At 39.3% G+C, this 26,088-nt stretch overlaps 1 protein-coding gene across 1 annotated transcript; it reads left to right on the top strand.

The window, feature by feature from the left end:
• The first annotated feature begins 1,399 nt into the window (after positions 1 to 1,399).
• On the top strand, positions 1,400 to 23,248 carry mosmoa (modulator of smoothened a). Its single transcript, XM_030141356.1, has 3 exons — positions 1,400 to 2,393; positions 12,888 to 13,100; positions 20,070 to 23,248. The coding sequence occupies exons 1-3, from the start codon at positions 2,288 to 2,290 to the stop codon at positions 20,252 to 20,254; spliced, it is 504 nt and encodes a 167-aa protein (XP_029997216.1). The 5' UTR covers positions 1,400 to 2,287; the 3' UTR covers positions 20,255 to 23,248.
• The last annotated feature ends 2,840 nt before the right edge of the window (positions 23,249 to 26,088 follow it).

Below are 26,088 nucleotides of genomic sequence, written 5' to 3'. Positions count from 1 at the left end.
ACAGAGCAGGCATAAAGTTAATTCCCTGATCAGCCAAGTCTGATGAAGGACGCTTATTTGAAACATCTGCTCCAGACAAAACATAATGCATTTTGCTTTGGTTTGGTCTCCTTGGGTTCTCACTGGGTTTTCACTCAATGCATCACTAACTCCCCCTGCAGAAAATCCCAGATGACTAAAAAAACCTGTAAAAATGTACATATTTATATATTTATTTTAGTAATATGCAGATTTTTTTTTAACCTTGTGCATTCAGTTTAACTGTCTCATGCTTTAAACAAATGAGTTTCACATATTGAAGCATACATCAAGAGAAAATCTAACAAGGCTGCAAAATAAAATGTCCCATGTTCCTTCAGTGGCTTAAAAAAAACACCAAAAACAACAGATTTTTCTTGCTCATTTGTAAAATTTGCCATCAGAATGTAGTAAACAGGACAAAACAAGGACATACAGACACAATGTTTGTTCGTCTTCACTAACAGCTGTTTCCATGCAGCTGTTTTATGGATATTTTCATTTCCCATTGCTCATCATTTATGCAATAAAACACAACACTCGGAGCTAAACATCATAAAAATGGAGCTGCAATCAAAACCCTCGCAGTCATCAAGAAAAATGGCATTTTTGCAATAAAATAATACACACATCCACCATCTGAATTCCTCTTTCAAAGCAGCAATGACACACTGTACTTTAACAGATTATAATATTACAGGTTAAGTTTTTTTTTTTTTTTTTATTACCATTTGGCCTTCTCCTTATAAGCTCTTCTGTATCACAAGTAATGTCATCCTTGAGTGGATAACAAGAAAAATATGACTCTGACGTTGAATTGAGTTGAACTTACCTTTGGTTTGTTTGTAGATCTACTCCTCAGACTGTTCAGAGTGTTTTGAAAAGTTTGTACAATGCTAGTTTTACTGTTATGTTAAATAGAGGTGATTTTCCAAAGACCGTAGGAGTTTTCATATTTTTCTTTTTGTTTAATCAAAGAAGAAACTGTGTATTATTTTGCAAGAAGAGTGTTGCAAAATTGCAAACAAAGTGCAGAACAGTAAGGTCTGTAGGCACTTTTGGCAGCTGATAGTGTGTAAACAATCAGCAAAGACTGTGACACTATCTGTGGCATAAATAATAAAACAATTGAACAGAAAGTAGACAAATTAGTAATACAAGACTGTGTTTGTGTCCTTAGTCACAAATCTGCAGTTCATCAGATCAGAGTTTGACACATGTATTCTTGGACTGACAGTCATAGAATGATAAGATTAGGATCATGTTTTCATGTTGCGTTTAAATGCCATATGAAAAGATAAGACGACACCCCCCTCGTTTTGTCTATTATCGCGAGAAGAGGTCGAATGCCCCCCTCCTGAATGTGAAGACACTCTATGTATGTGTGTGTGTGTGTGCGACGCTGCGTGGGGGTGTTCGCCTGATGTCATTTGGTGGAAAGGGAGGCTGAGCTAACGGTGCGCACACGGGTGGAAAGCATAACAATAACGTTCCCGTTCAGCAGACACTGTGGGAGCTTGAACGTCGCTGTGGGTTTAACACCGTCTCCTGTCTCCTCACCGCGGACCAGGACCAGAGGAAGAAGAGGAGGTGGAGGTGAAGCTGCTGGCTAACGGACTCCCAGTACCAGATGCTATTCCAGCGGAGACGGAGAACGGGCTCGAATAAGCAAGAGAGGGTGATGGGTTCTCGTTTTCCTGACGGTTAGCGTCAGACTGTAACTGTGAACCCGCATACGGAGAAGTGTGGGGACTTGTTTTCCTTTACACCGCTGTTTGTGTAACATTGTGTCTGAAATGCTAACGCAGTCGCGGTCTCGGCCGTCGAGCAGCCACTGGGCCGCAGCTCGGCACTCCGAGCCCGAATCTGGGAAATAGCTAGCTAGCTACCTGCTAGCCGCAGCTATACCCGATGCTGCTGCTGCGGCTGCTGCTGCTGCTAAACGGATCTAAAGGACAACACAAGTGGTTCAGGGCTCCGGCGCTGAGTGAGGCTTTGTTTTACCTACTGGACTACACCGGGCATTTGAGATGTGATGATTTTGTGCGTCTTCTTTGAGCCCTTTGTAGTTGGGGGCTCTCGACTGCTTGACGCAAAGGAGCTAACGTTGCTGCAAAATGCACAGCAGAACCACAACAGCAGGCTCTTGTTGAAGGGGGCGAGGTTAGACTGATAACAGCCCACCCTGTGTGTTTCAGCTCTCGGGGTCACATTTGGACAACGACCACCACATTTTTCCGCGTCATTCACCGCTTTATCAGCTGGCGTTATGGATAAACTCACGATCATTTCAGGGTGCCTGTTTCTGGCAGCAGATATCTTTGCAATAGCCAGCATTGCAAACCCAGACTGGATCAACACTGGTGAATCAGCAGGTAAATGAAGCACACCGTGTCTGCCTTTTAAAAATGGTGTTTTATGTGTCTATTTTAACAGTACATCCTGTTTCTGAATCTAAAGCAGCGTCCCGACTTTTGTCATCAGATAATCTCCACAACTAAGATATGACCCATTGTGCACAGGGTTTCATCTGCATTAGCATCTTTTGTCCCACACAGCAGTGTTTTCAGTGTATTGTATCCAATTCATCATCAAACCAAAACTAAATATCTCTGCATTGTAAGGTATTGATCAGTACTATGGATGTGTTTTCTCAGAGAGATTCAACTAAGGATATTTTTACTGTTTTGATCATTATGTGGTTGACATGTCAAAAACAAAGTATTAATCTGGCACTGCTAGATCACATTTAGGTTCATTTATGACAGGTTTTCTGTGGACTGATCAGTTTCTAATAGTTTTCCATGTAAACCTGAAAAATTTGAGAACATACATTATGTGTATATTTTACATCAAGAATAGACAACCTGTATTTTGTTTGAAGCACTTTTGCCATTTTCATCTAGATTTTATTCAGTATTAAAGCTGAAACTGCTGAACCTGGAATAGGTGAACAATAAGAATTGACTGATGTTCTAATTAGGAATTATTTATTTGCTACAGAGCTTTTTTTATAAATGCTGAAATGATTCAGCATTTATATACTTAAGCTTTTTTCAGGTGTATTTAGTTTGAGTGAAGGTGAGTTCATTGGTCATGGTCTGGACAAATTAGTGTTGGATTGTTTGTGGGATTCTTGCTGGGTTTGGGCAGACATGCTGTAGGTTTCATTTGTTAGTCATGAAAACATTCATGCTGTTGATAGACAGCTGCTCCTCTTTGTTCCTGCTGCAGAATGACAGCTTAGTAACTGGGTCATGAAGGGTTCATCATTCACCAGCTCACATGCACACCGTATAGCTCCACAGAATAATCAGGCTACACAAAAGTAATTGTATGAGTGGTACGTTTCATCTCAATATGTTCAAGTGCAAACAATGTTTTTTTAATGAATCTCAAGCTGTGCTGGAGACACACTTTTTTTTTGCAATTTTGTATCTAAAAGTAGCCTACAACAACCAAACAATAGAGTCAAGGTACAGTAGCCTTCAACTGAAATGTGCAGATGTATCCCTGAACAGAACCATGATCTTTTTTTTTATTTATTTATTTATTTATTTATTTAAACTCCGGTGTTGTGATGACTGTGGGTGTTATTGACCAGTAGGCGTAGTAGAGCCAGCTTTCATCTTGCTGTCTCTGTTCTCACCTCCACTCCCCACACTACTTTCACCACTCTGGTTTTTGTGATGTGACTTGACTGCTGGTTTTATGAGAAAAGTGGTAGACCAGTCACATCCATTCACCATTTCCTACCTCATTGAGAATTTCCTGGGACTTGTCTCATATGCTATGTTACACTAAACTAATGTTTGATTCCTATGTATATGTATTAGCTCAATACAGATGGGTAGAGAAACAGAGTCCTTATTTAGGAAAAATAAATGTGAATGGTGTTGAGTGGTGGGACACAGACATTTTTTGACCCTCTTTGCGTTGTGCCATCAGCTACTCACACAAAGTTCGTCTTTTTAGAGTATAACTGCACAAGGTACTAAAGCCTGAGTTTATGGTAAAGATCATAAAGTAACATCAAAGTTTGTGACTGCATCTGTCATTGCATGTGAGACATGACAACACCAACATGACCGTTACCACAACACATGTAACCTTGTTTTTGTTTTTTGTTTTTTGTTTTTTTACGAGGTGAAAATCACAAGTCTGGTCATGTTGAAGCTGCAGAGGCTGCTTCAGCACTTCTGAGTAGACTGTTGAGACAAAGTTATGGTGACTTCACTTACAAACAGCTTTACAAACTTTGACTTTCTTGACATGTTAAATTGTCTTCTGTCTTCAGGATTCAAATTCATTAAATGTCTGTCTTAGACTAAATACACACCCTGACAGGGGACTTCAGTTTACAGCAGGAACATCATTACTGGCAAATCACAACCTTTATGACGTTTTAGTTTGTCTCAATGATCCATTTTGTAAGATTTAAGGTCTTTTATGCACCAGGGATGGTTTTGCATGTGATTGATTTGTATATCTGTATTTTTTTTAACAGCTGATGGTTGTGAGTACTTTCATACACAGAATATTTCCCAGCAGATAGTAGATTTTTTTTTTTTTTTCTGATTTTTTTTCTTTTTGGTGTGACTACAGGCATCAGCCAATCATTTGTGTGAATTCAGATGTCATGACAATGATGATAAACCTGTACGCGTTGACTTCTAGCCAAAGCGTTTAGTATGAAACACACAAATGACAAGGACATTTAACTGAACAACCACCAGCCAACCTAGGAGCTAGGCAGGGGGTATTCAGTTGTTTGCAGCTGCACCTCTTGCTGTCACTAAATATCACACACAGAACCTTTAGTTAGTGACCTTTAGTTCCTCTTTTTCTGATGTATATGTTGCACGTTATGAGTCTTTGGAACCTCAAAATATGTTATTGTAAAGTCTCTTCAATAAGCTTATCAGTTTGAAGACTTGTAACTGACTCTGAACCTCATGCTTCCCATGTTTGCTGTTGTCATGCTTACATATTTTCTTTAACCAACTGCTAATATGTGGTTAAAAGCCATATGAATACAGAGTCTCTGATGATGCTTCATTTTGTGTTGCAATCAGTTGATCTGAATCTGATTCCCAGTGTTGACATGTTACCTGTGGGGCTAAGTGCAGCCTGTCCTTGTAAGACCTCATCTTTTTAAACAGTGTTAAGAAACAGACATTTTTCACCGGGCAGTTTGCACTGATGAAGGCAAAAGTAACTCAAAATGTATGTGGCTCCTTTTCATTATCAACGCTGATGACTCCACCGGCGTTTTTTTTTTTTTTTAATGTCTGCAATAATATTGAAGTTGTGATTAAAATTTGACACCAAGTCAAACCTTTGCATGTGATTCAGGTGGGAGAATCAGAAGGGCTGTCAATGAACACATTGAGTGTGGAGTCATGACAGTGTCCTCACTTTTCACTGTGATATCCCCAGGCAGTCACAGTGTAGATGGTTTCCTGTGCTGAGCTTCAAAACAAAGCATTGTTTGCAGTGTCAGACAGAAGCTGTGATTCTCGGCAGCTCTGTCGCTGACTTGTCACTACAGTGGGTATCATTCTTTAGACCTTGAATAACTTCTGAAGCACTGTATGCGCATGCTAAAACTGCTAAATCACATCCTGACTGCCTTTTCGTGATATTATTCAAGGTCACTGAGGATACTGGCTTGTTGTGCCTGTCATCTCTGTGCAACTTTTGCACGCGATCTGTTTCAGTCCTAAACCTTACATTTCTGCTGAAATGACTTTGAAAAGCATATTAGTATATACATGGAAGTACAGAATGTCTAGTGGCAGAAAGTGATGGTTGTGACAGAACGATTGACCCTAGGACAGTCCTCATCTAATCTCGCATTAGCAACCATTACTAGGGCGTTGAACCTGCGACAAACAATTAGCATTGAGTGTGGTAAAGCGGTGTGCCTATGGAACCTGTTATTCTGACAGCGGATATCCTGAACATTTGGAAGAAGGTGTTCTCTTCCACCCATTCCCAAAGCCTAAAACTCAACTACAGAAATGTCTTGTAGATTAAACATTGTGGCAGACCCCACTATCAACATCTTTGAACCAGCATTGTTCATAGTAGCTACCATTTAGCCTATCATCCTTAGCTTAGCTAGTATTTATTGTCATTTGTAATTTGTACTCTTAAGACTGATCTCATGAAATCACGTTGTATGTCACGCCGGCACTTATGGCATGGTATATGTATGCATTTTCGACCTTTTGCGTGTTATTCAACGCCATTTGATTGCGTGTCAATTTATGCCAAGATCTCCGGTTCACCTAACCCTAACCATAACCCTCAGTGCGTGGTATGTGACACAGCGTAAGCACACATGTAGAAAGCTTATAATGCGTACAGACAACATGCCAATTAAAAGTGGTGTGTCTATTTATGCGAGTCATGATATCACGTTGTCTAATGAGGATGCTACGGCTTTTCAATTAGGACAAACATAATTATGATTTACAAAAAATCTTACCCAGCAGTGCAAGAGCATCACTGGTCCAGAAGGGTTTGCTGATTGCATTTTATATACAAATTGTGGGGCTTCTCTTGTTTCGGTAGGGATCAGTATGCTTTTACCTCGATGAGAGTTATGTCCCCATCCTTTCTGAAGTTAATGTAGTGGATGTAGCACTCAGCTGCATATTGCACCTTCGACCTTGATGAAGTCTTGGAGTTATTACTCCAAAAAAGCATCACTGACACTTGAAGATACAGCTGCCCATGCCATGACACTCAACTTTCCCAGGAGTTTCAAAGAACATGCAACGATAATTAACTTGTGGATTTGAAGTACCAGTTCATTATGTTCCTCTGTAGAATGCATGGTTTAGTTTTAAGATGCGTCATTATTTCACAGAAGTAGCAGACATTTTTTTCATCAATGCATCACATTTTCAGTGTAAATCTATGGAGAGATTCTGAAAGCTTGTCGCACGTAGCAACAGTAGCTATCGGTCAGTTGATTGGTCAATTCCAATTGGAGAAACTTTTTTTTGTATTTGTTTTTTCAACCTAGAAGCACACAAGATGAGATGAAAACATATAGTGCATTTCTGTTACGACTTATTGTATATTTTCACTGCAATCAACGTTTCCTTCTCCACAAACCATATTTATTCACTGAAACACTGTGCCAATAAACACTATCGGCCTAATGTGGAGATGAATTACTTTTTCAGTGAACAGCATTAGTACAAAGGAACTAAACTGCATTAATGTATTTCTGTAAGTGGTATCAGTGTTAGATGTTGAAGGAGTGCAGAAACATCATGTCAGTGTACAGAAATACGCAACAGAGAAAAATAGATATAAGTACTTTATAAATATTACATTTACAGGATTTGCTGAAAATGTGCACAGAAACTGCTACTTGTAATATGAGTCTCACATTGTCTAAACCGGACAAAATGAGAGCGTATTAAATTGTTATAAATTTAGGTGTCTCTTTTCAAAGCACAAGGACGCTCAGTGTCATTCACATAAAGCAACTGAAACCGACCACATAATATCAGCCTGCTGGAAAGCTGCATTGCCAAAAAAAGGGAAAGAGCTGGTCTGAACTTCACATGTAGACGTAAATGTGATGGGATACTTTATATGCTAGTGTAATATGGACAGTCCTCAATCTGAATTTTGTTCATTAAAGATTCAGTGCACAATATTTTTTGGTGCCATTGGTTTAAAATTATGTTATAACCTTTCATCATATTGTAATTCATGTCAGCTTAGAGGAAAAGAGAATTCTGTACCTCCTCTTCACTTTCATAATGTAACAGAATATATTGACCAAACACAGGTGGATATAAAAGCAGGTGATGGACAGGTGGAGTGACCAATTGGTGGCTCCTCACAGAAACAACATGGCAGCCCCATCATGGTGGTATTTTAACTCCACTCTTCCATAGCAGCTTGAAACGGTGTTGTTGTATATCATTATATTCAGTCTGTCCTTGCAATAGATGAGCTACAGGAAGATGCTGTACCAAACACTGTGTATTTTAAAGTCTGTAATTTTTGGCCCCTTATTTCTAGTTACTTCAGCTTCAGCATAATAAGTAAAACATAAAACTATTGAGCAAAAGAGAAAACAACTCCACACCTTTCAAATGTAAAGCTGAAGAGTTAAAACTCTAGACTGCAGATTGTGGTGGTCAAAGCAGCTGCTCTGTATTTACCTTTTCTTAGTTTCTACAAGCTGTTGTGTACATATCTTGATTGACAGCAACTGAACAGGCTGTGGCTTAATCTGAGGAATAAGTGAATTGTTGGCTTGTTTCTCAAGGTGCTTCATATCTTAATCAAAATGAATCTGCTTTTGCATTAGATTAACTGGCGGTAATAGATGCAGTACCTACAAGCTATCAAAAAGATAATATTATATAACCCACCTATGACCTTTGATAATTACTCAACTTCTATTTTAGCAATTGCATTTTCTCTTTTTAGCTAATGTGGTCACATGTCCTCTTGAAACATGGATCTGGCCATTTCTCTTTGGTTGAGAACAGTACAGCTGTATTAATCATATGCCTATGAGTCCTTCCTGTACCATAAATCATAATTCACTGTCCCTGTAAAATGGAAATTATCAGTTCAAGCTGTGAATTGGTTTTGAGTTCTTGTAATATCACCACTTAAGCTGGTAGCACGTAGCCATAAAATGTTAAATTCGGTTTCCTGTTACCAAGAACCAAGGGCAGCTGGTGTTCAACATTGGATTTGTTTGCAGTTTGTCTTTTTGCAGACTGTGTATTGTGTGGGAACAAATGCTCTGTCTATTTTTCACATGGGTTCTATCTTTTTGTAAACCCTTGGAGATGTTGAGAGGTGACTGATGCTGCACCTCTGTTTGGGCATTGTTGTCTGCAATGTTTTGTATGCATGTTTAGACCGTACATATCTGTGCTCCGGTGCCCCTACAGTGTAAGTGGGCACTGTAAAAGCCTCTAGCTGCAGCAGAAGAAGCAGCTGTTAAAGCAGCCGCTTTAGCTTTGCTACTTGCCGCCCACCATAGTTCAGAGGCCTGTTTGACTCATCTCTCCAGAGCTCACAAACAGCAGCACCCCCAGTGCTCCGCTAATGACGGCATCACCATGCTGAAGATGAGCAGACACGGCCCTCATTTCCTCTCATTTGGACCGAGAAATGGTGCGGGGAGTATTTTGATCATGGTGAGCCTTGAGCTGACTGCAGGGTAACAGGGCATGATGGGGGCGTGAAAGTGATCTTGGACTCAAAATGAAGAACTGGCCCGTTGCACGTCATGGAAGACACAAAAGAACTGTTAGGGAATTGTTTGTAACTTATGACTGATTATCACTCATTACTTATCTCCATTTGAAGCATTTCCTGTTAGTGTGATGTCCAACCTGACAGGCGCTTGCATTGAGACACTTAAATGACTAAGGTCGGCCAGTCTGACCCTTTCCTACCATCTCACCTTAATCTAAAGTAATGGCTCAGTGTCTATTCGGTTACAGATGTGCTTACAGGTCCTGCCCATGTTGGTAGATGGGACTTCCAGTTATCACCCATGTTAAAATGCTACATACGCATCATAAGCACTCCTTTACTTGACCTTAAGACAGTTTTGAAGTGTTTGTGTGGTTGTAGTTGTTTACCTGTGTCTGTGTACCATAGCGTGCCTGCCTGCTGTAGGGCAGGAATTCCACTGAGAGCCTGTGAAACAGCAGGAGGCCAGATGATCCAGTGGAAATAGTCATAAAACAGTGCCATTACCTACAGCTATCAAACTTTTGCTCAATAGTCGTCTTTTCTCAGCAGCACTACCTGATTCTTTTACCTTACTCAGTCGCTTCTTATATCTGTTCAGAGTTATTCTTTAATATGGGGCTGTTCTCTGAAATAGCCTATTGAGTAATTCTGTGAGCTATTTGAGCCTTGACCTCCATTCCTTTCTTTTTCACTGTTAATGTGCAAGTGTTCTGCACAGCACGAACTGAGTTCGTGACAAGTAAAGATAAGCAAAGAGACAAGTGATGAAATAGAACTTTAGAATCTGAACAATTTATTCATTGAATTGTTAGTTGAATCCATGAAAACAGAAACATCATGAATATTTTGATGGATATTTTAACATAAGAATGAGAAAGGAATTTTGCATTTCATTTGAAAGGAAAAAAATATTGTTTTTTCTTGTTTCTGTACAAAACACACACATTCCCTTCCATTTTGAGATATTTTTTATAAGCCAAGGAATTTCTGAAATTATTGCACATTTTAACGTTTCTAAGAACTTGCAGCTCCTGCAGTTTGAATATTGCTCATTTTGATAATATTTACATTAATGCGCTATTATGCTGTTGCCCATAAAATTGGAATTATTTTGTCTTTGGGCACATTCCTCTTTTTGTTCCTATTTATACACATCAGTAATCACCTTTGACCGGGTACAGTGGTTACTTACTGAGTCTCAGTTACACTTTATCTATCAAGAATAAATCACATTTCTCACAGACATTTCATGAGAAAACTTTAAGGCATTTTATTCCAATTTTATTGGCAACAGTGTAGTTTCCTCATCAGCATTGTTTCTGTGGGAGGGGTCTGAAGATCTTTTTTGTGTGGAGATTCTGCAAAACCACATATGGCTCACCTTCACTTGCATGCCCTTGACGTTGTTTGCGTGGGTTGACTTTGTGTTTTGCTGTTGCTGTAATAGCAGCGCTTTCACTGGATGTCATAAAGGGGACAGGATTTCCTTCCCACAGCCTGCAGAACCCACCACACCCCCGGAGCAACAGGAGCACTTTTTCTTCTTCCAGGTTCTATTGTTTGTGAATTCAAATGCTTTCAACTCAGTGTGGTTGTTTGCAGCATCATTTGCTTTGTGTACATACACAAAGGTTATAACGGTTATAAAACATCTCAGTTGGGCTGCCAGACAGAGTAAGTAACAGGTTTGACCTTCTGAAATTCTAGCCTGCATACTTGTCTTGTGTATATGTCTGCCCACCTGCAGAGCCACTGTTGAACTTTTAGGTCGCCTACACAGGCTGGCCCTCAATGAATAGGTTATTTTGTGGTCAGTGGATTGAGTGTTTACCTCATTAGATTTTTTTTTTTTAGTTCATGCCTTACACAGAAAAGGAAATTCTGCTGTATTTTTCTCAAGAGGCATCAGTTGGAAATGACTATATGACAGTATAAGCATTTTACAGATAAAATTGAGCATGTTGAATGCTCTGAGTCTGTTTCCTTAATATGTAGCTATATCTGTTGTCATGGCAGCGATTACTTTTAGAGCGGCATCACTTCATTATTGCAAGAAACTATTATTGGCAACTGCTTTTTTTAATCAACTAATTACTCTCAGCTACTAAAATGTAAAGATTTGCTGCTTTTCTTTGTCACATGAAAAAGTAGCTGATCTGGAGCTTGGATGTAATGTTGGATATCACTTTGAGAAATAGCCTAACATTTTTTGACAATTTACAGATGAACCGTTGATTCATTAATCATGGCGATCTGCAGATTAATGGATAATTTTAAAAAATCAAAATTTTATCCACAGATATGCCATTTGACAGTCCTTGTGCAATTTGTCTTTTTATTTGTCTACATAGAGGAAATCAGCCAGAAACATCAGCCAGGTGGCAGTACTCAATCCTCTTTCACCAACTTTTCACAGAAGCCCTCGTGTTCCTGCAGTCTCATGCTTAGAGTCTGCCTCTTTATTGTGTGGCGCCTGTGATCAGCAAAGGCCTGAGTGATGTGATGCTGTTCTGCTTACTCAGGTAGAAATTCCCCTTGAGGACGCGCTCTAATTGAATGGCGTCCCTCCAGAGCGGCTGCAGAACAGGAGCATGTTTCCACTCTGAGTGCTGGCCTTCAGCCTCTGGCAGAGCAGTGGATCCATTCGTCTATGTCTCTGATCAGTGAGCGATGGATGCAGAATGTCAAGTCATGCCATGTTTTGTAATAGCTTTCAAAATCCAAGCCAGATACCTCTATTCTCTAAGTTTTAAAGGCATAAAGATCATATCATATATCATATCATATCATATTGCAGTATATTTACAGCCTGTAATCATCAAAGCGTCATACCTGCGTGGGATAGATTCAGTAAATTGGAAAGGTTGTTTCAGCCCCCATTCTCTTCTCTTTTGCATGAAAGCACTAAAAAGATGATGTCCACTGGCATAATTGGGCCCACCAGTGTAAAAAAAAAAAAAAAAAAGTAAATCCTTCCCTCACAAGCACAGAGTTAGTGACAAATTAACGAAGTCTCTCTTCTTTTTCCACTTCCTTTTTCATCTGTCACTGATTCGCTTGGCAAGCAGCTGGGCTGCTCCGTCAGAGCTCCCCCGTCACAGACATTCTCATTAATTAAGGTGTGAATTCCTCTTCGCTACTGCTTATTTTGCCATCAGTAAGCCACATTTATGTTTTTGTTATAATAATTTTTTCTACCTTTTTTTTTCACATTGCGTCTTTGCATAGTCACCTTCTAAGTTTGGACTCAAGCGTTGGTGATTTTAAGTAATTTATCTGGACTTAATTTTTAATTCTGTGTTGTATTAATATAGGTCTGTCATTTCTCATATGTAAACATTTGACCTTCGACTGAAAGAATATCCAGGGCCATAATAAGAGATGATAACAGTTGACTTAATATTTACAATTCATTGTGTTACCAATAAGTGTCAGACATTTTAATGTGTTGCATGCGCAGTGTGACTTCATTATATTTATCAGTATAACTCGGCAAAAAGCTGTGTTGCAGGTACAAAAGATGTATAGAGTTGGAGAGCTGACTGTTTTGTGCAGATTCGGTGTTTTCCTCATATGACCAGATAAAATAACAAAGATTTAATCTCACCTCTCAGGTGCCCTCACCGTTGGTCTAGTCCGACAATGTCAGACCATCCATGGACGAGATCGGACCTGCATTCCACCACGGCTGCCTCCAGAGTGGGTCACCACACTTTTCTTCATCATCATGGGCATCATCTCCCTCACAGTCACCTGTGGGCTCTTAGTGGCATCACACTGGCGCCGAGAAGCCACCAAATACGCCCGCTGGATCGCCTTTACTGGCAGTAAGTGAACAAAACAGTGCCATTCTCTTCAAATACAAATGGGTTTTACTTCACTAGATAAAGCTGTCGGCACATTTCCTCGGGAGCTTTCTCACTTTACTCCCTGTCTCGGTACATCTGTCATGACAACCTTTCAAGAATCACTTTTGCCGCATTAGCACAACCTCTTTAGGGTAGACAATATTAACTGGATGGGAATGGTGGGGGGATGAGGTGGAAAAAAACTGTTTTTCTAGTGTAGTTATGTACTGTTGATTTAGTGTAGCTGACTTAGGTGTATTTGCATTTCTGTGTGTATTTGCTTTCCTGTGTGTAGCATAAAAATGTGCACAGACAGTTCACGTGTTTGTTTTCAAGACTCAAGTGAGAACCTATGAGTCGGCATGTGCAGTGCGTTTTCTTCGCACATTAATAGGGATTTATTTTTTGCATGGTTGAGGACTTTTTTTTTTTCTCCATGAAGCTGAGATATTGAGTAACGCAGCTCCTCAGTTACCTGAGTGGGTGGCTTGTGTGCCACAGCATTTCTCTAGTGTTTTTCTCTCCCTCTTTGCCTTGAACATCGCCACTCTTTTTCAAACACCCTTTCTCTATAGATGCACTTCCAACACTCGATAATAACTCAGCATCCATCTCGTGCTCCGCGGCTGGGCTGGTTTCATAAGGCTGTGTGGGAGGGTGGAGCCTGATTGGTCGCTTAGTTAAGGGAATTGGCAGCCTCGAGCAACCTCATACAGATGGAGGCGTGGCGTGACCTATGAAGAGACAGTGTGCTGTATTATTGTTTAAAAGCTGCGTTTCATGACACTGTGACTTCTTTGTTCTACAGAGGACTAGTAATGAGCACCCATTTCTTTTCAGGTTTGTTGCACAACAGGCTAAATCCAGACTCATAATTGGGATTTGTAACTTTGCTAATCACTGGCAAACAGCTGATGAATCATCCTTTTACATGATCCCAAACCCTCTACTAACTGTCTGTCCGGTAGGCACCAATCTGTGTCACAAGCTAAATTGGAAGGCATTGAGTCATTGTTTAACAATCGCACTCATAGGAAAGTAAGGAAGTTGCCATGGCAACAGTGAGCAATTGTCACCCCTGTCACTTGTTAAGCTTCTGCTGGCCATATTAGAAGAGATATATTATTAGCACTGTTTGTTTCTTACTTACTTTGAAATGGTTTTACTGCATGAGAATAATTATTGCGTCAAATGAGGCGATCAGGCTGAGGGAGGGGGGGGCTTAAAGTGCCAAAGTAGGACCAGTATGTTTTCAGAGAGAGAAAGGAGAGGAGAGGATCACTTTGATTTAATGCAGAACATTAGTAACAGAGACTGATGTTTTTCTAGTGTCGAAAATGAAGAGCTTCATTCAAGTGTAGGAAGAAGTGACTAAACCAGGGATATTTTTACCCTTTGATCGTGCTGAACACTGAGGTTCTCTGCACCCTGGGTCATCAAAGGTTGGCTGTCCGGGGGAGAGGCCGAGAGGTTAAGTGAGGAAAGAGAGGTGGGGGCTTTAGATGAGGTGAGTGAAGGAGAGCTGAGTGAGTAATAATGTTTGTCCAGGTCCATAGCTGAAAGTGTTTGTAGCTGAGATTAATGCTTATGTAAAGATGAAGTGGAGAGGAAAGCAAAGCAAAGGGATGGGGGTGGTTCAAACAGGTGATGAAGGTGGAGACGAGGACGGCAGTCTGTAGTGGATCTGGCTCCACGCCTCTAGCACCTGAATGGACAGCTTTGTATGGCCGACACAGGCCTGACTCTGTCCTTGCATCAACACACAGCAGCAGTGTTTCTGCCAGGTGCAGGTGTGCAGGAGTCATCTATGGGAAGTTAATAAATTGTAAACATACATATAAAAATGTATTTATTCACAAATGTCAAAAAAATTATAACGGATTCTTAAGTATTTTATTGTAATATTTGGAAGGTGGGCAGTAGGGCTGGGTGATATGACCACAAATGTTATCACAATAAAAATAATCAAGTTAGATGCTGATGATTGTCAGGGTACATATTTTCCCAACAATGATCAAAAATGATCATTTGGGTTTTAAGAATAAAGAGCCTTGACATTATGCCTAAGACACAAGGATGGAACAGATATGAACTAAATGTATTCACATCGAGGGAGTAGTGAGTCACTCTGGTCTTTTATGGTGAGGAAAACTAACACCACAGAGCCTTTGGCCAAAGCCTCAGAAAATGATGAGATGGGATGAGAACCAGAGTCAAAGAATCAAAGAAAGTGATAAAAGATAGAAGCTGGACACGGCTCTAAATTGAAAGAATGGAGTTTGTTGCTGAAATCATAGCATTTCTTCAACACGGTTGAGTTTGATTATGAGACTTATGATGGTATAAAGTTATTATTTGATTCTCAAGGACACTGTACACCATTCAAGAATCACTACAACAATGGATAAAATCAACATACAATAAGAAAAGAAGTGCAGGACAGTGTAATTGCAGTGAAAATTGTTATAGTGAGTAGGCGATCTTGAACAGGATGGTTGTTTTAACTTACAATATAAACAAAACCCAAAAGAATAATTACCTCCGCCAAGGAGGTTATGTTTTTGCCAGGGTTTGTTTGTTTGTTTGTCTGTCCGTTAGTGTGCAACATAACTCAAAAAGTTATGGACAGATTTTGATGAAATTTTCAGGGTTTGTTGGAAATGGGATAAGGAAGAAATGATTAAATTTTGGTGGTGATCGGGGGTGGGGGGGCCCACGGGGGGGGCGCAGACCAGAAAATTTCATCAAAATCTGTCCATAACTTTTTGAGTTATGTTGCACACTAACGGACAGACAGACAGACAGACAGACAGACAGACAAACAAACCCTGGCAAAAACATAACCTCCTTGGCGTGGGGGGGGCCCATGGGGGGGGCCACTGATCAGCCTTGGCGGAGGTCTGCGCTCTCCGAGTGCTTCTAGTTTATAGTGTGATAGTCAACATCATATTGTTTCCAGTCATTCTAGACAATGGTGGAGTTTAATGTGAAGAGGCCAAAAGCAGTTAAGAAATGGATACACATGGTGCATAAAATGTGTGTGAAGGAAAAATGTGATTAATTTCATAACTGTGTACATTTTCTATGGCAACTGTTAGTTATAAATTGATTTATTGAGATGCTGTAGGTTCCTGAGCAGCAGGTGAGTGAAGCACTCTGTCATCAATTTAGCCTCATAATAAAGCAGTGGACCATGTGGCACACTTGCAGCTTGCAAGAACAATGCTGAGCCACAAATTTCTGACAGCACTTTAGCTTATTTTGCAGTGCATCTTTTGGCAGCAATAGTCACAGACGAACACAAGGCTGAAGCAACGAACAGGCAAAAAGACAGACTGGTGTGGTTAGTTAGGCTTAAGGCATGTGATTTTTCTCTCAGAACGCAGCAACCGAGTCTTAATTAGATCAAACTATTCCACAAATCCAACACCGCCATTTATCTGTCACGCATTTGGCTGTTAAATGCCACTGTGTGTTGCATAACTGGACCCTGAAGTAAAAAAACATCTTCACAGTAAACAAGAGGAAAAGCAGCATTTTTAATTAGTGATATCTTTGTTATTCAATCGCAAAACTCCCCTTCACATAACGCCTTCACATTTGACCTCAACTTTGCTCAAATCCAATGCACCGCATGCTGAGGAATACACGAGTACCTGCTCGGTGTCTTTTAGTGGGGTGTGTTTTAATGATTTTAATGATTCTCAGCATGTGGTCAGCTCACCCAGCTAATTGATCCCAGTTGGTTTGTAACAGTTTTCAGGACTCAACAGCTGGTATGTTTTACGTGCATCTGTGAGACCAGGCTCTTGAGGAAACTGAGTGTGTTTATGCTCACTACTACTGTTTCCTGAACCTAAAAGTCATATGGAACTAGAGTAAGACATTTGTAAGTAAGGAATTATGAGGTCAGGGATGGTATTAGCTTTAAAAACTAAAATAAATCTAAAAGCTTATTTGCCATAATGAGGATAAAACTACTGGGTCCGATCAAGCGAAAGTGAACATCAACATGAAAAAGTAACTTTGCACACATCATTTATCAAGTGGGCTCATTTTTTAGCTAAAGATTTCTATTGTATGGAACTGTTATCCTTTTTAAAATACCACTTGTAGAAAAAAAGTTACAACCAATTGTACTTTTTACACCGTAGCTATAGCTCGAATTTGGCGCAAAAAATGATATCTAAAAAATTAGAAAATGTAGTCAGTCTGTTGATTATATAGATGATTGTTAAGTTTCAAGTATTAGATTTTCATTATTTTGTGAATATTAATGATATTTATGAGTTTGAACATTTGTGAGTTGCTTAAAAGGCCCTGTCCATGTGTTACCACAAAAATACCAATTTTCAAGTTACTAATAATTCAGATATTTGAGTGAAACTTTCAGAAAGTAATGACCTTTTGATACATTCTGGGTGATGCATACAATGGCAAAGAGTCGTCCACATGTTACTATGGCAGCCTGTCCACATGTTACCACATTCTCATGCCAATAAAACAGAGACTTTTCAATATTTTTACTCCAAAATTTATGTTCATTATAGTTGAACATAATATCTAAAAGGTTTTGTTCTACTTGATATCAATTTCTGTCGAGAACCACATCTTCTGAATGTTTGCGTAAAGCTTAAAAAAATTGATGTCCGTTTCAAGTCCATGTGTTTTTGAGCAGTAATTTGACATTTTTCACCTAAAAATTTTATCTCCCCAAATTTTTTTATACATAATGTTAAAGTGCTTATAAATACCTACTCAAATATGTATAATACATGCGTATAAGTTACTCCGATTACATGACAGAGACTGTTGAACATGAAATGTGTCCACGTGTTACTGCTTGATCAGACTATTCTATTAGTGTTACACTATGATGTTACTGGTTGAAAACCTACTTAATGTGTCTCATGCTGTAAAGGTGCTGTTGGTGAGGTGTGTCTCTTATGTACCATCCACTGAAAGCCTTAGAAAACGACTACATCAGCACACATCCGCCTGTTTCCTCAGCCCATAACATGTCTTTTTTTAGGATCCGACTTACTTGCTGCCGATAAACAGAGCTCGATGTGCATGAAATCTGATTTGCACCTTTGAGCTCGTCTGGAAATGTTAAACTGTGATAATTAGCCCGAGGTGGGATAAAGAGCTTATTTGTGGAATGTACCGGAACCAATGCTGCATTCAAGTGTAGTGGGAAATGCTGTGAGTTTGTGTCGAGCTCAAGGACACCTTCCTTCCAGAGGGTTTTTGTTTAGCCTCAACATTTCACTGCTGAGGAGTGGTGCATTTAAGTGCTGTTAGAAGTGTTGTAATTTTAAAGTTGAGAGTACAGAAAGAATAGCAGAGACCATATCTGCTGCTTCATAGTAAAAGTTGTCAAAGCGCAGTGTTTCATTCCAGCTTTGTCATGGATTTTCTCACAAAAAAATACATCGTTGTCACTTGTTTCATGTTTTCATCATTAGCACTGTATGTGAGTTCTAAAGGCTTTTACACCTTGGGGGCACGGTGAATAAATTAGATGAAGGTGTGAAATACTCACCCATGAGTATTCATCAAGACTATTCTCACCAGTTGTGATGCAAGTTTGCAACACTTATAAATCCTGTTCAGTAAAAGGTTGGAACTCGAATAGTAACTGGTTCGACACCACCTGTTGCCTGTGTCTGATCCAGTGTCCTGTTCCTCTGGGTCATGTCAGGACACTCCACAAAACTCCTCCTCACCCAAGTAGTCTAGATCTATTGCGATGGTGATCCACACTTTTATCATTTCTATATTTCACAGTAAACTGTGTGACTCAACATCAACAAGTCAGGGTCCATTGATATTGTAACATGACATACATTTCACACAAACGATTCCTAAGGTTCCTAAGGTTTTGCCCCATGAATAAACGCATCAGCTAACCTTGTTCCAAAATATTAAATGTTGCTTCATTTGCATTCTGTGTGAATTTTCATGACATAAAAATCTGTGTGAAGTAATAGGATTATGTGTAAACTAATCGTAACAAAATCACGCCCCCTGTGTAAAGACGTTAGCTTCACCAGTTGCTTATTTTAACCCAGATTTTAATTGCAACATATATCAATTAAAACAGTTGTAGCGGGAAACAAATCATTTGTTACCCCATTCATTTAATTTTCAAATACTAAGTGTCTTTTTCCCACTTTTCACTTTCTTAAAAAACAAATTTTTGAATGTCTTTAGTATTAGTACAGATACTACTAGCATTAAATAAAGAGCTGATTCTAAACTGAATCTAAATATAGGTATAATAATATTTTTCTCTGCAGAGGTAGGTATTTGTACTATGTAGACTTTAAGCTTTTCCGTCTCTGCGTGGTGCCTATTGAGCCTGTTTTTCATTCATTCAGTTATAACCTCAAGGTAAAAATCCAAATTTAATCAGCTTTTCACTCCTCTTCTATTCAGCCGACAGTGTTCTTCATTTCTGCAAAACACTGCCACATTTTGCTTTTGTTGAACTACGCTTTTATTTTACAGTATAATATATAATTTATTCAGCATGTAAGCTACTTTTAAAGGAAAAGTTGAACATTCAAGTGTTAGGGAGCATCAGATTATTTTCCTCTCAGCTACCTGATACATGAGGCTGAGCCATGTAGACTCTGCTACACTGCATGAGTCTGCTTTGTGTAATTGCTCTTTCAAAGCTATTTTCAAAGGCTCTGTTGTACAACGCTAATGAACTTTACAAGATTGAATTAAGTTCGAGCCGCCTGTGCTTCCTGCGCAGGTTAAATTAGTTCATGTAATTTTGTGCATCCTGTGCAAAGTTAAAAGGCTTATGTTAAGGTTGGGACCGTGTAATATTTTTTTCCTCGATGATCTGTGTTGTTCCAGAGACATACTGTGTGCTGGTGCAGATGACTGATTTTACAGTGCTCTAACACTTTGTTTCTGTCTCTTTCCTTCCAGTGATCCTGTTCTGCATGGCGGCGCTCATCTTCCCCATAGGTTTCTATATTAACGAGGTGGGGGGCCAGCCGTACAAGCTGCCCAACAACACGGTGGTGGGCTCCTCGTATGTTCTGTTCGTCCTCTCCATCTTCTTCACCATAGTGGGACTGCTCTTTGCAGGCAAAGTTTGCCTCCCGGGCTGAGGACCCAGTCTCGCCCGCCTCTGGACTAACACAAGAGGCTCTGAAAATTTTATGGGATTTACAAAACACACAATGACTGAAAATCTAAAACAACAAACTCTGACCAGAAGCCTGAAACAGGAAAGTCTGATTACGTGTCAAGCGACCGCAGCACCACGGAGTATCTAACTACTAAAAGATGCAAATGAACAAAACACTAAGTGGACATGGGCACAAATGGGTGGAGGAGTGTGTGAGAGGGCAGCAGAGGCTGTCGCAGCACCCTGCCACTGTTGATTTAAAATATGGCCGGCTGTCTGTTGTTGTTCTATTGGAAAGGGTGCCTAATGTGCCGCTGTCATGGCAACCATGGCCACAATGCTGGCACACATTTCTTGAGGACCACTACAGCCACTCTTCGACTTGACTCCCCGTCGCCTGCCCTGAGTACACATCCGCGCTGTCACGACCGCTCCTGTTGCTATTTTTGGTTCCTCTGAGCTATTTCAGTTGTGTGTTTTTCTGTTGTTGTACATTTTGTGTTCTCTCTTTTCACCCCCCCCCCCCCCCCCCGTTCTCCCCCGCCGCCTTTCCACTGAAGTAGTTTGAGTGTAATTGAGGTTCAATTGAACTGAACCCTCGAGGGGGTCGAAGGGGGGTTTTCTGCCAGCTTGGCTTAAGAACAGGGTTTATTCTCGCCTGTCTCGTCACCCGGCCCCCCCCAGGTGTTCGCGTAGGTTGTGGAACACAGCTGTGATGGCAGCTGTCGGGGCCGGCGCGTAGGCTGCTGCGGACGAGAGGAAGGCGCAGGTGTGCTGCCTCGGTCTCCAACCAGCCCAGCTCAGGAGCAGGTAGCAAGTTAGAGATGACCTCCCTGCAATCTCTGAGCCGAGATGGCACAGGAGGTCAAGTACTATAAAGGAGAATGCCACTCAATATAAGACCATGCATAATGTTACTTATATGTTCTACTAGAACCGCAATAAAGTATTAGTAAATGTAGACAGCCGTTTTTCTAAGCTAAACTTATGGATATGTAGACTAATAACACACTGATACACATTATTTGCCAATACATAGAAGACTGTGAATATACACATTATTAATCCCAACATAAACACTTCTTGTATTTGTAGTAATAGCCTTTTGGGAGTATTTTTCATAGGTGTACATCGCTGTGGTGTTACATCTTTAGTGTTCGAGATGAAGTCATATTTCTAATACAGCAAACAGTATTGATTTTTATAAATAGGAGCTGAAGTTACCTGAGGTGTGAAAATAACATATGCTGAAAAATTGGTGGTATTCTCCTTTAATGTTGGACAGGATATATGAGCGAGCCAGGAGCATTTTCGTCTTGTTTTGTATTAAAAGTGAAGGCACTGGGACTGCAGGTCAGGTCCATGCATGGGGCTGGGCCTCAGTGTGCTGCTCTGGGGCTTTGGGATCATTTCACACACACACATACACTCACACTAACGCACCACACCGTCTGTACTGTAAATCCACAGGCTGCAAATCATACACACACACACACACACACGTAGACGCCTCATCGGTCGCTTCATTGCAGCTGTGATATGTCAGTGCATTCCCCAGGTCTGGTCTGAGCTGTTCTGTTAACACATATGAGTACACAGGGGAGCTGTGGTTTTCCCAGTAAAAAGCACTGTAAGATTTATATTTCTGAATCAGGTTCAATATAGTTTTTATACGCATGTTTATGATCTATCTGGGCTACAAACAAAAATCTTTCTCATTTTTAACTCATGTCATCCCCGAGGGTTGAGTAGCTGTAGTGGATCACACAGATCTGAGCAGGTTCAAACACTTTTTATCCAGAAAAGTAACAGCTCAACCGTTTACCTGTATGTGTTTATAGAGCAGTTTTGACGGGTCCTGACGGCTACAAACATACTGGTGTACAATCCAGTGACAAATGTGGCATCTACGTATTCATTTCAATGCTGCAAGTAATGCCTATTTTCCATCTGGATTCATTTTTCTGATATTGTTTCAAATACATAAATTCATTGTTGTTAGATTTTGTTAAACATAATCTGAGGTCAGCATCAAGTTTTGCCCCATGATTAGCTCATAACCCACTGTTAAACACTTCTACGTATTGCCAATCAATAAATCATAATTTTATGTGAGATTAACTAATTCCAAAAGTCTCCCTGAATCACATTGTAGACCACACATTCACATTCAGGTTGTGAATGTTTGACCTTTCAGAGGAAAGAGTGTTTGCAATAATTTATTCCACTTTGTCATAAACTAGTCAGTATTGGGGTTTATATTAACTGAGGACGTGTACTAATACACACATGTCAGTATTTATTCATCACAGCTCATTTCATTATCACAATAGAACAATGTTAATGCACATCACAGACGTTCATGATGCAGAGCAGACTGAATTTAGTATTATGGAAGGCAAAGAAACGCAGCTGTTGGAGTAATCTGTAAATGTTTCAGCTCTATCACAAATACATGGTAGCTTGTACTGTACATTTTTACACATACATTCACATTTGAGGAGCGTCTAGCCTACTGGTGTGTATGTGTGTGTTTGAAAACAGTCCCAAAGCTCAATCACTAAGTCTTCGGGTTTTGTTTTGTATTTCTGTTTCCTGCTCAGCTTTTCTGACTCTCGATCTGATGTAAACTGCTAACTGTACGCTCTGCAGTGCCCTGTCTTGGTTGGTTGAGTATTGTGCCATGACCTGTTTTTGTTTAATAATGTACAGACACAAAAGGCAGGATCTCTGTATTAGGAAGCACTGTGCATTCAACAGTATAGGTAACAGAAATAGAAGCACCACAAATGTATAAAAAAAAGAGAACTTCTTACCTCATTGTTTTTGTTTCTGCTATTATTTTCTAATGGTGGCAATGTGTGCCCTCTAATTTGTCTCTTGCCTTGATCGGATGTCTACACATAAAGCCTATGATCATAGGAAATTATTTATCACTCAATAAAAAGAGAAAAATGGGTGTGTGTGACTATGACGCCGTCTGTATGTTTTATTTTATGAACGATAGACAAAAGAGAAACAACCTGAAAACATCAGTTCAGGTTCTTAGTTTTGGGCCCCATACATGCATTTCTCAGTTTCTATGACAAAGTACTACCAGAATATACAAGAAATATGCAGACAGCATTTAAAGCAAACTACCCACAACAAAAATAAGAACAATAGATACTATATATGATCTGTATTGGATAGAGAAAAAACACAACAGCCTATTTATCATGAGATGACTGAGAAAACATCCAAGCAGTCGAACCAAGACAGTTTAACACTAAGTCCAAACAGAGTCCACACTAAATACAGACATTTACCAGTAGAAACTATTCAGCTCTGCTTTTTGTGTTTTTAATACTGAAAGTGTATTTTTTCTTGCATTTCTTTTTTTATCCTCATAGAAACTGAGAAATGCATACACAATATGGACAAAAGTATTGGGACATGTTGAATTTTCTAATGGGCCTGGGCTTCAAAACAACAATAAATGTCATAATATAGTTTTATATTGTGATAAATATCATTTCATTGCATTGATTAGTTTTGTCAAAATTTTTGTTCGCTTCTGAAATTCCTCAGACGGTTTTTACTTTATTTCTCTCAACATTGATTTAAAAAAAAAAAAAAAAAATTCTCCATGACTGATTTTAAATGTTCTACCACTAAAATTTCTAAAATATTTCTTCATGCCCTGACTAAATAATTTTTTTCTACCATTACTAACCATCTACTTTCTTCACGTCTCACTTAAGGAGAAAAATCTCCCATTAAACTTTAAGGAAATATTGACGTTTATATCTTAAATCACCATGAACGGGACATCTTACGAGCTGTAGCCGTGATGCATCCTGGTATTTTTGTCCATATAGTTTATAAACATCAGTCAGTGCAAAATAATACAGAAGATTTAGTTAAATAACAGCAACAAAAGCCATCAAAGCACCTAATCCCTCTGCCAACCCTGTAACCTGCAAAAACAACAAAGCTGCTCCGTTGGGCCGTCAGTGTTTTTGTCTGGTGAGCTATTAACCTTCAAATCAGCATAGTCCTTTTTGCTCCAGTGTCCCCCTCCTGCTCCATTAAATTTACATTTCCAGATCTCAGACACAAACCCACTGTGATTCAAGGACATCCACACAAGATGCATCAGTGGACGGGCTATCAGTGCACCGAGTGCATCCCTTTAAAAGCTCAGTAGATAGTCTCATTGAAAACAGAACCTCTTCTTCTACAGCATTAAGTAGCAGTTGAGATAAAACTGTCTTGATGAATGTGTTTCACTTTGCCAACTCACCTCTCAGCGACCTTTTAAATCTATGTTTAGAGCAGTGTTGTCTGGGCAAAAAAGGACTAATTAGTGTTTGGCATGGCAGACGTCTGAGGCTCACTTTAGTTTAGTTTAGCTTAGTTTAGTTTAGTTTAGCTTAATTTAGTTTAGCTTAGTTTAGTTTAGCTTAGTTTAGTTTAGCTTAGTTCAGCTTAGTTTAGTTTAGTTTAGTTTAGTTTAGTTTAGCTTAGTTCAGCTTAATTTAGTTTAGCTTATCTTAGTTTAGCTTAGTTTAGTTCAGATTAGTTTAGCTTAGTTCAGCTTAGTTTAGTTTAGCTTAGTTCAGCTTAGTTTAGCTTAGTTTAGTTTAGCTTAGTTCATCTTAGTTTAGTTTAGCTTAGTTTAGTTTAGTCTAGTTTAGTTTAGCTTAGTTCAGCTTAATTTAGTTTAGCTTAGTTTAGTTCAGCTTAGTTTAGTTTAGCTTAGTTTAGCTTAGTTTAGTTTAGTTCAGCTTAGTTTAGTTTAGCTTAGTTTAGTTTAGCTTAGTTCAGCTTAATTTAGTTTAGTTTAGCTTAGTTTAGTTTAGTGTAGTTCATCTTAGTTTAGCTTAGTTCAGCTTAGTTTAGTTTAGTTCAGCTTAGTTTAGTTTAGTTTAGTTTAGTTTAGTTTAGTTAGGGTCTGAGTGCACTGTGAATCAGCTGCAAAAGTCCTCCTGTATCTGTGTTTTTTTTGTTTATTTTTTTCCCCTTTTTGTTGGTTTGCAGGAAGTTTTGAAGGGCTACAGATGAATGAATGGACGGACAGACTTTATTTATTCCAATCTGGGAAATGACATGCATGAAATATGGAGGAAAAGTCAATAAAAATTTGCTAACACATGAAAAATGGCAACATTTTAATAAATAATTTAGAGCAGGGGTGTCAAACTCCTTTTAGTTCAGGGGCCACATTCAGCCCAATTTGATCTCAAGTGGGCCGGACCAGTAAAATAATAACAGTGAAAAAATTAAAATTATATTATGATCAGGTTTACATCAACAAAGTTTCCTTAAAAATCTGAATAACATGAACAACTTGAATTGTCTTAAGAAAAACAAGTGCAGTTTTAACAATATTATGCCTCAGTTTATCATTTACACATGTGCATTACAATCGCACAAAACATTTAGTAACAGGCAGAATATTGGTAAAATTGCATTTATTTTTCTTAAGACATTTCCGTTTGTTCATATTTGTTCAGGTTACTCATGTTTTTTTGTAAACGTGCAGTTTGGTAATGTAAACATTTTCATGTAATTTAACTTTTTTACACCGAAAAACCAAAGAGAAAATTTGGGGTTGTCATTATTTATAGGTTATTATGATCATATTTTACTGCTCTGACCCACTTAAAATCTAACTGGACTGTATGTGTCTGTATGTGAAACCTGAAATAAAATGATTTTGACACCACTGATTAATATCTTCAGTGTAATTTTTGCATTTCACAAATTCATACCGCAAGCCAGATTGGATCCTTTGGCGAGCTGGATTTGGCCCCCAGGCCGCATGTTTGA

Source organism: Sphaeramia orbicularis, chromosome 8 (assembly GCF_902148855.1).
Source record: "Sphaeramia orbicularis chromosome 8, fSphaOr1.1, whole genome shotgun sequence".
In the NCBI taxonomy this organism is placed as follows: domain Eukaryota; kingdom Metazoa; phylum Chordata; class Actinopteri; order Kurtiformes; family Apogonidae; genus Sphaeramia; species Sphaeramia orbicularis.
Note: the sequence above shows the minus strand (reverse complement) of the source record. Positions and strands in the feature narration are given on the sequence as shown.

Bases quoted from the DNA above. Each gene is read 5' to 3' on its own strand.
- mosmoa (XM_030141356.1), top strand. From the start codon at position 2,288: ATGGATAAACTCACGATCATTTCAGGGTGCCTGTTTCTGGCAGCAGAT. The intron at 2,394-12,887 runs GTAAATGAAGCA...CTCACCTCTCAG, and splicing joins CAACACTGGTGAATCAGCAG to GTGCCCTCACCGTTGGTCTA. The intron at 13,101-20,069 runs GTAAGTGAACAA...CTTTCCTTCCAG, and splicing joins CTGGATCGCCTTTACTGGCA to TGATCCTGTTCTGCATGGCG.